Source organism: Ranitomeya variabilis, chromosome 2, assembly GCF_051348905.1.
Source record: "Ranitomeya variabilis isolate aRanVar5 chromosome 2, aRanVar5.hap1, whole genome shotgun sequence".
Taxonomy (NCBI): Eukaryota; Metazoa; Chordata; class Amphibia; order Anura; family Dendrobatidae; genus Ranitomeya; species Ranitomeya variabilis.
This window is the reverse complement of record NC_135233.1, coordinates 1,003,307,354-1,003,319,419: the sequence shown is the minus strand read 5'-3', so window position 1 is coordinate 1,003,319,419 and position 12,066 is coordinate 1,003,307,354. Positions and strand designations below refer to the sequence as shown.

The 12,066-nt window shown below is 45.4% G+C and overlaps 1 protein-coding gene across 1 annotated transcript in view; it reads right to left on the bottom strand.

Annotated features, from left to right (window-relative positions):
* Positions 1-9,030, bottom strand: part of UBXN7 (UBX domain protein 7) — a 47,866-nt gene extending 38,836 nt beyond the window's left edge. The window contains exons 1-3 of the mRNA XM_077291219.1: positions 8,642-9,030; positions 3,964-4,111; positions 2,377-2,441 (exon numbers count right to left, since the gene is read on the bottom strand). Coding sequence (XP_077147334.1) covers positions 2,377-2,441; positions 3,964-4,111; positions 8,642-8,699 — 271 coding nt within the window. The 5' untranslated portion in view covers positions 8,700-9,030. The remainder of the gene's footprint in view (positions 1-2,376; positions 2,442-3,963; positions 4,112-8,641) is intronic.
* Between the last annotated feature and the right edge of the window lie 3,036 nt (positions 9,031-12,066).

The following is a 12,066-nucleotide window of genomic DNA, read 5'->3' as shown; positions in this document are numbered from 1 at the left end:
AAAAAGATTCCTGTCTTTCCCCCCTTTTGGATAACTCCAACGTCCGTCTTGCCCTTCCCCTTGTATTGAGGAGTATGCTCTTGCCGAGTGCGGAAGGGTCTTTTCCTAGGGTTTCTAGGTTCTGGTAAAGTTTTCTTTTTGTCTGAGGCCTTTTCCAGAAGATCATCCAAGGCAGGTCCAAACAAATACTTTCCTTTAAAGGGAATAGAACACAGCCTCATCTTAGAAGTCATATCACCAGACCAAGATCTTAGCCAGAGTGCTCGTCTTACTGAGTTTGACAATGCAGATGATCTCGCTGTCACCCTTACAGATTCTGCAGAGGCATCCGCTAAAAAACCTGTTGCTTTCTGGAACATAGGTAGGGAGGCTAGAATATCCTCTCTGGGAGTACCTGAGGACAAGTATTCTTCTAGTTGTCCCAGCCAGCGATGCATTGACCTAGCCACACAGGTAGATACGGAATTGATGTTCAGTAAGGACGTTGACGTTTCCCACGACTTCCTTAGTAGTCCGTCCATCTTATGTTCCAGAGGATCTCTCAATTGGGAGGCATCCTCGAACGGTAGCGTGGTTTTTTTTGGCTACCCTAGCAATCTGGACGTCCACTTTTGGAACCTCCGACCAGCATGAAGCTGTTTCGTCATCTACCAGAAATCTGTCTTTAATCTCCGCTGGAGTAGTCAGCCTTTTTTCTGGGGATTCCCACTCTTCTAGAACTAAATCACGGATATTTCTATGAATGGGAAACACCTGTCTTTTCTTAGAACGAAGACCCCCGAACATCTCTTCCTGTACTGACTGAGCCGTTTTCTCTTCCTCAATTTCCATAGTCTTCCTTACTGCTGTGAGGAGTTCTTCTATGTCAGTCGAAGAGAAGTAATATCTCTCTTGCTGGAAAGTTTCTGAGTCAAGGGATAATTCACCTTACTCTGGTGGTTCGTCCGACGTCTCCCCTTGACAGTCCTCCTGCCCATCATCCTGTAGATCAAGTTTTCTTTTCTTAGCTTCGGGAGGGGCACTAGGAGAGGGTGTAGGTTGGGAAAGGGTGGCCAGAGAGGATTTAATCTCGTGCTGGATTAAGCCCTTGATCTCTTCCATCAGAGATGGCTGCTCTTCCCTGATAATTTTCTCTGTGCACTCTTTGCACAATGCTTTCTTGTATGAAGAGGACAGCTTCTTCATACAAACTGCGCATTTGCGGGTAGTTTTAGATTTGCCTCCTGATGCGGGTTCCTTGTCCCCCTATAAAGAAGGGGAGAAGGAATCATAAGATTACAACCCGCAACAGGGAGTGGACACCCTGGGCCAGAATACTCACTGGGGCCGGGATGGTGCTGGGATCTGCAGATGCAGAGCGCGAGGTAGCAGACATCTCCATGGTCTTCACCACACAGTGGTCTTACCTGAGATGTCTTCCTGTCTGGGGCCTAATATAGGCGAACAGACCGCAGTACCTGTCCTCAGTAGAGGACCACCTCCTCCGATGTATGTGGGGGAGACTGCCGACAAAAAACACGCCGTTCACCTTGCGTTCCAGCGTGGAACGCAAAAGGACCTTCCAATTCACTGACGCCGGCCGGCGTCTGACGTCACATCCTGCTGCCAGCCTCAGACCGGAAGTCCTCACGCCGCGCGCACGGAGGAGGAGAAGGGCTGGAGAGCTCAGAGAGGCCTCCAGCCGAAGAATGCCCCCAGACCTTGCCTGAAGGTGCGGAATGGTGGCAAAGAGTCCCGAGTCGGAGGAGACGGGAGCAGCACATGGGGAAGAGACGCAAGTCCGATCCCCCGCTGCCCGGCAATAATGCTATTCCCCCCTAGTGACCGCTGCCGGCACAGTACACCTGGGATGACCTCTTCATCCCTAGTAGGGACAGGAAAAATCATTGAGGGGGGAGGATGAGGGAGGGGTTATTTAACCTCTTGGTCATTTCCTGTCCCTATTAGGAAAGGGGTAACATCCTCCAGGTGTGCTGTCATGGGGGGTTACTAGAGAAATTAACTTTATTCCTCCCAGCAGCCTCCCGCTTTCTGTCATAAGGGCACGGATTGATTTAATGGCAAATAATCGGTTCTCCAAGATTGCCTCCTGGGGGGACAGGATTAGGGGGTATGGAAATGCTGTTAATGCCGAGAGGGGCATTTAAAGGGTTAACAGCAGCAGGCAGAATTCACTGTCACTTACTGTTATTAAAGGCAGAAGATGGTTGTACAACACAGCAAAGGAGGCAGAGGAAGGAGCCTTCGGTCAAACATGATGTGAACAGAGCCTACGCTAAGCTGTTCTCATTAGTTCACATTGTATGAGCCGAGTAAACATGTGTGACAGCCCCGAGGGACACTTCCCGGGTAACAGGAAACACGCAAACCTCTTACCGCCAAACACTTCTGGCTCCACAAGGATTTCTTGCTTCTGCGGTATAGGGGCTCGGACATCATCTCTGAAACAAAAGAGTATGTCACATACCAGTACAGTAAAATAAGAGAAGTACACAGGACAGAGTAGTGTATTACTATGGAGCGAGCACCACAAAAACACAACAGTAAAGGTAGAAGAGGAAAAAAAACATCTTAGGCTACTTTCACACTAGCGTCGTGCACTGCACGTCGCTATGCGTCGTTTTCTAGAAAAAACGCATCCTGCAAAAGTGCTTGCAGGATGCGTTTTTTCTCCATAGACTAGCATTAGCGACGCAGTGCGACGCATTGCCACACGTCGCAACCGTCGTGCGACGGTTGCGTCGTGTTGCGTCGGACCGTCGCCACCAAAAAACGTTGCATGTAACTTTTTTTGGTGCGTCGTGTCCAGCATTTCCGACCGCGCGTGTGCGGCCGTAACTCCGCCCCCTCCTCCCCGCACCTCACAATGGGGCAGCGGATGCGTTGAAAAACAGCATCCGCTGCCCCAGTTGTGCGGCGCATTCACTGCTAGCGTCGGTACGTCGCAACGACGCAATTCGTCGTGCGTCGTACGACGCTAGTGTGAAAGTAGCCTTACGATTATCGTTCCCTATGAGAGAATCGCCTGCAGCTGTAAGGACGGCAAGTCGTAAATCTCTGCCATATCAGGGCCATAAACGTACAATAGGGGGGTGCACAGAGTAAGAAGCCGAGCCGGTGTCATTAGCAGCCAGAATAAGCTGTGACTCCCATCCAGTCGATTTAGGTCAATTAGATACCAGGGTAGACAGAGGTGGGGTGTCATCCACATCGGTCAGGGCAGTTTCCCGTCATCCTCTCCACCAACTGAATCTGGAAGGAACCTACAGCTCATTGCTGGCACCTAATGATAATATTCTCCCCAGAGATCTGCCGTGGAGCATTGCTTCTCCGACTCTGGGAGGGAGGGGTGGATACTAGTTATGAAGATTACACTAATGCTATGTGCACACGTCAGGATTTCTTGCAGAAATTTCCTGAACAAAACCGGACATTTTCTGCAAGAAATCCACATGCGTTTTTTTTTTTTTTTTTTTGCGTATTTTTCCAGAGGTTCCCAATGCAATAATATAGTGGGAAAACCGCAAAATTAATGAACATACTGCGTTTTTTTTACCGTGATGCCTTTTTTTTTGGCGGAAAAAAAACGCAACATATGCACAAAAATTGCGGAATGCATTCTAAATGATGGGATGCATATGTATGCGTTTTTTATGCGTTTTTATAGCAAAAAAACGAGAAAAACACGCGAAAAATCTGGAACGTGTGCACACAGCCTAAAAAGCCTCAAAATTAATAGGTTTATTATTTGAATATACAATATGCAGTTTACAGCTACACTAAAGGCCGTGCAGTTACCAGCATATTTTTTTCCATTACAGCAGTCAGGCAGGGTATTTGGGGCATACAAGGCCCAGGTAGCGAGCATCTTTTCTCTGTAACACAAGGGTGCGCACATATCCTTAGTGTTCGTAGCACCAAGTAAAAGACTATCTTCCACCCAAAAGAATATTAGCCACTTACTCTACAGCAGGATGAGCTGTGGACGCTCCTGCAGAACTGGTGCTGGGCTCCTCTGCAATACCACCACCATCCAGGAACATAGTCACTGCCATTTCTAGATTTTGACTGCATGCTTCTAACATGTGTTTGCCAATGCTTTCACTGGCACCTAATAAAACAAAAGCAGAAATATAGGTTTCATTCAGCGATGTGTTGTATTCATAAGTGTCATTATTTTGCAGGTACAGTGAGATGTAAAAAGAAAAAAAAAACAAAAAAACTTTGTTGTGGTTTTAAAGGGGCTGTCCAGTGGGAACTTCATGCAACTGCTGCAGTCAGTCAGCGGCCGCAGCAGTGAATAGCGGGCCAACACTGTGGCCAATGATCGTATGTCTGTATAACCTGAACTGGTTTAAGACCATAGAGTGGATACAAGAACAGCTTTTTTTTTTTTTTTTTTTTTTTTAATAAAGTAAGTAACCACCAGGTTAAGTGAGTCTGATCTACTAGAAGTCAGTTCAAGGAGGCCTGGGTGCACTTTTTGGAAAAATAAAATACAGGTTGCAGATGCTAGATTCTGTGATGGGGCGTTGATCCACGGAACTAACCAGATTGCTGTATGTGGAGTTGGTAGAAAACGTTCCCTTAAAATGGAGCCATTAGTGTCCGTTTCATGGGGTTTGTGCCTTGCTCTGAATCATCGTCTTAGTCTTTAGGTTGAACTCGATGGTCTGGTCTACCTTCATTTTCAGCACATTTTGGCCAGAATGTCACTTTTTACCATCAGTGATTTTCTAGCATGATTTTTTTTGCCTTAGCTTCTTTAATGTTTTAACAAATTAGAATATTACAAACGGACAACACAGACTGCGTCCGAGTATCGTCAGATTTTTTCACTAACATACAGACTTGCATTGGCGAGTTTGATCTGTGACTCAAATCAAAATCGGACATATTTGCGTGTCCACGGACATGTGAACAGTCCCCTATACTATAATGGGTACGAGTTCTACCCGTAAAAGATACAGACAGAGCAAATACATGAACCACTGAGGCCTAAGTCACAGAACATTGTCAGACCAAGGAGAAAGGACAACAGAGGCGGCTTTCATTCTGGTTGGACGTCTGGGCCAGCATTTTTTGCTTCTATGATTCACTATGCCCGTTTATCACGGGGACTTTTTCAGGTGCCTTACAAGATTTCCCACTTAGAGATGTGCATGCTTTCTCACCTACATGAAACTTCACCTCCCACTTTGATGGCGCCAAATCTTAACTTTTGACCCCTGGTAAACACTGCGGTGGCAGACAAGGGAGCAGCGGAAGCTCTCGCTAAGCTTCCGTAATTCATGGCCCTTATCAGAGACCTTATTTGTGTAGCACTCAGCACCAATTAAGTAGCACTCGGATGAAGATCAATGGTACAGTTATATGAAAAAGTTTGGGCACCCCTATTAATCTTAATGTTTTATAAAAATTGTTTTTTTTTTGCAACAGCTATTTCAGTTTCATATATCTAATAACTGTTGGACACAGTAATGTTTCTGCCTTGAAATGAGGTTTATTGTACTAACAGAAAATGTGCAATCTGCAGTCAATCAAAATTTGACACGTGCATAAGTATGGGCACCCTTATCATTTTCTTGTTTTAAATACTCCTACCTACTTTTTACTGACTTACTAAAGCACTTTTTTTGGTTTTGTAACCTCATTGAGCTTTGAACTTCATAGCCAGGTGTATGCAATCATGAGAAAAGCTACTTAAAGTGGCCACTTGCAAGTTGTTCTCCTGTTTGAATCTCCTCTGAAGAGTGGCATCATGGGCTCCTCAAAACAACTGTCAAATGATCTGAAAACAAAGATTGTTCAAAGAGCTGTCTCAGAGATTTAACCTGTGAATTTCCACTGTGAGGAACATAGTAAGATAATGGAAGAACACAGGTACAGTTCTTGTTTAGGCCAGAAGTGGCAGGCCAAGAAAAACATCAGAAAGGCAGAGAAGAAGAATGGTGAGATCAGTCAAGGGCAATCCTCAGACCATCTCCAGAGAGCTGCAGCAACAATTTGCTGCAGATGGTGTCACTGGGCATCGGTCAACTATACAACGCACTTTGCACAAGGGGAAGCTGTATGGGAGAGTGATGCGAAAGAAGCCGTTTCTGCAAGCACGCCACAAACAGTCGGCTGAGGTATGCAAAAGCACATTTGGAGAAGCCAATTTCTTTTTGGAAGAAGGTTCTGTGGACTGATGAAACTAAGATTGAGTTGTTTGGTCATACAAAAAGGCGTTATGCATGGGGGCAAAAAAACACAGCATTCCAAGAAAAACACTTGCTACCCACAGTAAAATTTGGTGGAGGTTCCATCATGCTTTGGGGCTGTGTGGCCAATGCCGGCACCGGGAATCTTGTTAAAGTTGAGGGACGCATGGATTCCTCTCAGTATCAGCAGATTCTTGACAATGTTCATGAATCAGTAACAAAGTTGAAGTTACGCAGGGGATGGCTCTTTCAGCAAGACAATGATCCAAAACACTGCTCCAAATCTACTCAGGCATTCATGCAGAGGAACAATTACACTGTTCTGGAATGGCCATCCCAGTCCCCAGACCTGAATATCATTGAACATCTGTGGGATCATTTGAAGAGGGCTGTCCATGCTCGGCGACCATCAAACTTAACTGAACTGGAATTGTTTTGTAAAGAGGAATGGTCAAAAATACCTTCATCCAGGATCCAGGAACTCATTAAAAGCTACAGGAAGCGACTAGAGGCTGTTATTTTTGCAAAAGGAGGATCTACTAAATATTAATGTCACTTTTCTGGTGAGATGCCCATACTTATGCACCTGTCAAATTTTGTTTGAATGCAGATTGCACATTTTCTGTTAGTACAATAAACCTCATTTCAAGGCAGAAACATTACTGTGTCCAACAGTTATTAGATATGTGAAACTGAAATAGCTGTTGCAAAAAAACATTTTTTATAAAACATTAAGCTTACAATTAATAGGGGTGCCCAAACTTTTTCATATAACTGTATATAGAAAAAAGGCAGACAGACGGCAACTTACATGTGATACCGAACAGCTGCAATCAATTACCAGAGAAGACTATCCTCTGGTCAAGATCACATCATGGGATCCATTTGATCTGCCTCACCATGGAGAGCAGAATACACTTACTCTATATAGAGTGATGATGGAGATGCCAGCAGAACGGAGCATTAATTCCTTCTGTAGAGCAACCCCATAAGTCACAAGTTCTGTTACATCATTCGGAGAGCCATTTGGTCTGCCATGACTACATATCCGGGACAAGCCAGCCATCTTGGTGCCACAGAAGTCAGATTTCACCATGTAATTTTCCCACAATCATGAGCAGGCACATTCTTAAATTTGGATATTCCAAATAATGTTTGCCTCTTATTTTTATGATACATTTGGATTCATTTTTATTCTTGTCCTTTTTTTTCTATTTTTTTTTTTTTACCACAAATGACAACTAAAATATTTATTTAAAAGTCATAAGGTTTTATTGTTATGTTAGAATCCGCCATTTGGACTGGAGTCTGCTTTTTTCTCATTTTGATTTAATTTTTCCTTCTTTTTAATGTATTATTCCACATACTCTGCCATCCACACAGCCATAAATGACAAAGGGGCATCTCAACACTAGAATACATTTATTTAGATTGGAGTTTACCCCAACATTAGTAAATTCAGCCTCCTGTCTGCACAGCAGAGCTCATCCGGGTGTTAGTGTGCAGCACATTCTGCGCTCGTGACGATCAAATGTGCCGGGTCCAGATCAGGAAATGATGAGTTGTGCCTATACTGAGCACACGGCGCTCGTTCAGCTGTGTATACAGCAAGCAGGAAGGCAGAAGCGCTAAGAAACCAGCTCTGCTTTGTCTGTGGGGAATCTGGATGTATTTGACAGCCTCTAAAACGTCCTTGCAGGGTAATATAAGGATTGGCCCAATATTTTAAGATGGTGGATGGTTTGCAAAGTTAAAAAGGTATTGTCAAGTTATCCACTATCTGTAGGATAGAAGAACTTCCAAACCGCTGGGACCCCCACAGATCCTAGCATCCAGGGCTCAGAACACCAGTGTGTATGGGGCGGAGGGTGATCATGTGCACCGCCACTCACACAGGGCTCGCCCCGGCTGTCAGGATCGGTGGGGCCGAGTGGTCGGGCACACGGATAGGGGACAACTTACAAACTTGAGAACACGCCTTTAAATATGTATTTTTTATAGCCACAGAGGGTACGGCAGCAGATGTGAACACTACACCGGCCGTACCCATACCTAGGCCATCGCCCTAACCCGTGATGAGGCAGCCATTGGCCATAATGTGTACAAGGGACCCCCGATGGCGAACATTGGGGAAGTCGAGACCCTTGTGTTCTCAGGCAGATGAGCGGCCACCACAGGCGTCATGCAGCGGCTTATATGAGGACACGCTTAGCAGCATGGATAGCCAGGGAGGGTCTGTGTCCTCTATGAGATGTGACAGGAAGAGTTGTCATAGTCTCAGACTGCGCCCCTACACACAGGGAATGGTGCAGGATCCACACACTGGTAACAGCACACAGTCACTGGGGAGAAGCCCCTGCCCAGCACTGTCCCGGGCAGCACTACTCCTCAGGCAGCCATTACCGCAGTGCCACCCTGGTCCCCGCCCTTCTGCTCACCCGTGATAGATATGAACTCCCTCAACAACCGGGCTGCGACCCCGCCATCCGCCTCCATCTTCTCCGCGCCACACAACAACAACCGCTGACGTCACCGCCGTCCCCGCCCAGTCCGCTCGTGCCCGCGCAGCTGTGAACACTAGAGGTACATATAGCCCATTGCCGTACAATCGGGTGTTATCCTGCCCCAATACTCTCCGTGCAGCGCAGGACACAGCAGTTGTAGCGGCATATGCATATAGTCCCCGGGGTCCTGGAGGAAGGGAGCGGGATAGTGAGCAGCGCTAGCAGGCTTAGCCGTCCGCCATATTTCTGGAGACCATGAGTCCAGTCTATGAATTAGGGTTTCCCTCTAGCGTCTTACGTACGAATCCTGTAGAACTGCGCATGCGTAGCTAGTTCGAGCAATCTTTATTTATACGTCTGACAGGAACAACCGTGCGGTGGTTGAGGGGTTTTGGTTAGCACTGCAGCCGCCATGCCTGTGACGATGACCACATCATGTAGTGTAGTGATACAAAACCGAAAGCTGTTTATTGCACCGTGGTCCATGTCAGTGTGACCATGAGATGCATCAGTAAACGATGACGATGCTGGTTGGATCCTTGGCAGATTTTTTTCTTTGAAAATTGTATTTATTTTAAGCGATTAATAATAAGCAAAAAATTATCCCAATAGTAAAATACAATGCTGGGGGCCCAGAGGGGAGCACGGCACCTACAGAACCAGTACAAGTGGCACAAGAAATGGGCCTCAGAGGGGGCACCGAAGAGTCACAAAAAGGGTTAAAGGGAACCTGTCACAAGAAAAAACACGATTAACCAGCAGATCAGGGGTTAATCTGCAGGTTTTTACTGTTAGGCTGTGTGCACACGATGCGGATTTTGTGCGGACCAGCGTTTTTTTTCCGCGCAGAAACGCTGCAGATCTGCAAAGTGATTTACAGTACAATGTAAATCAATAGAAAAAAAAAATCCTCAGCTAATGGTGCAGAAAAATCCGCATGAAAACCGCTGCGGATCAAAAGAAGTGGCATGTCACTTCTTTTGTGCGGAACTGCAGCATTTCTGAACCCTTTCATTATAGAAATCCGCAGGGGTAAAAACGCATGAAATCTGCACAAAAACGCACAAAATCCGCATAAAAAAGGCCTCAATTCCGCACCTGCGTTTTCTGCTAGGAGATGTTGTTTTTGTGCAGAAAATTCTGCACCACAATCCGCAAACTGCACATAGCCTTAGGGCTCATACTCATTTGCGTGAGACTCGGATGAGTCTCACATGGTAACACCCGGCACTGCACCTGGCACAGAGGAGTGGAGCGTGCGGCTGTATGTATTCCTATGCGGACGCACGCTCCGATCTGAGTGCCGGCAGCAGCGCCGGGTATTAACATACAAGACCCATCCGAGTCTCTCGCAAGTGAGTATGAGCCCTTAGGCTGGGTTCAGATTTGCATTCGGGGGCTCTGCAGAGGGCTGCGTACATCCTCTGTTAAGCCCCACATACTTCTGCATGTGTCCTGCGTACCTATCTTTAACATTGGGTACGCAGGACATGCGGATGCGTCGTTTAGACGCGTCTGCACAAAACGCAACATGAAGGAAAGAATCCCTAAAAAATATTACTCCTAGCTGTATTTTTTAGAAGGATGGGGTCTTATAATCTAACAAATCAGCACCATCTGTCATTTAAAATGTCTTTGTTGTTTTCAATCCAAGGTAACAGGAAAGGTCTTTCCCATCAACCAGTTTATTAATTGCAGTACCTTCTTTGTAATCTACTTATTGGAGTGCAGCTGTGGTCTCCACCAAAACCCCTTACGTTTGTTCTTTTATGGGCTTGTTTCCACTTGCGAGAAACACGTCCGTGTCTCGCATGTAGAAACCAAGCTGTGGCGCCGGCACTCCAGAGCGGAGCATGCGGTCGCATAGGAACACATGGAGCTGCACGCTCCGCTCCAATATGCTGGCGCCAGAGCTTGGTTTCCACATGCGAGACACGGACGTGTTTCTCGCAAGTGGAAACAAGCCCTAAAACAGCTACTAGAGACCACTCTGGACCATCTCCAAATACTAAATAGCAGAGAGTCATTCTGGATCTTTATATCAGCTACCCTACATCCAGAAGGATTACTTACTAGTATTGAGCATACACATTAAAATACTATTATGTGCTGTCAGTTCTGATCATGGATTGGGGTGTATATATAAATATATATATATATAGATATAGATATATATATATATATACACACACACACACACACACAGTGGAGAAAATAAGTATTTGGTTCATTGCCGATTTTGCAATAATTCCCACCTACAAAAGATGAGGTCTGGAAATTTTATTATAGGTACACTTCAACTATGAGAGACAGATTCTTAGAAAAAAACTCCAGAAAATTACATTGTATGATTTTTACATAATTAATTACCATTTTATTGCTTGAATTCACTCCAGGACCTTGAACTGTTTCTTATGAAGCCATTCCTTAGTTTCCCTGGCTGTGTGTTTCGGGCCATTGTCATGGTGGTGTTGGGGTGATCTCTTAGGCTGCCGTCACACTAGCAGTATTTGGTCAGTATTTTACATCAGTATTTGTAAACCAAAAGCAGGAGTGGAACAATTAGAGGAAAAGTATAATAGAAACACGTCACCACTTCTGTATTTATCACCCACTCCTGGTTTTGGCTTACAAATACTGAGGTAAAATACTGACCAAATACTGAACGTGTGACGGTAGCCTTAAAGTGAGATCTAAATGGCTAAATGATTGCCTGTTCCTGACCAAAATATGAGCCGGGTGCATGCTTAGAAGAATCACATATCAGACACATAAGTCAGATATACTCTCCTCTCACAGCAAAGGCTGGCGGCACACAACTGCTGAACTTTATTCTTAGAACAAAAGAATTTTGTAACAAGCAGGAAGTGGGTGTTGTACAACTTCTGAACAACTATGGTGTCAGTCTATGAGTTGTTGATGCCAACTCCACTCCATATATGGTATTCAATCCAATGTCCAGTGACTTCTTCACATTCCAAAACTCCTTCCAAGGTGTTGCTCCCAGAAATAGACGCCATCTTTGTCACATTATATCTGAGTTGGCTTATGTAAGGTTTAATAATTGATTTAATTAGCCATTCTCTCCTTCACAGTCCCTCCTAAATTCAATTATTAAACCTGATCTCACGATGTAATACGACCCAACAGGTGGTCGGTTAGCTTACGCATACACACACAACAGGATGGGGAAAGGAAGGCCCTATTGATAGGGAAATGGGGGATGGTTACCACTTGAACTTAACCTGAACTCCCCTCTCCTTCACAGTGGAAGAACCAGCAATGACCCATCTTCAGTGCTATTACTGAGGGAAGGAGGTTGTTGGCCAAATTCTCGCAATACATGACCCCATCCATTC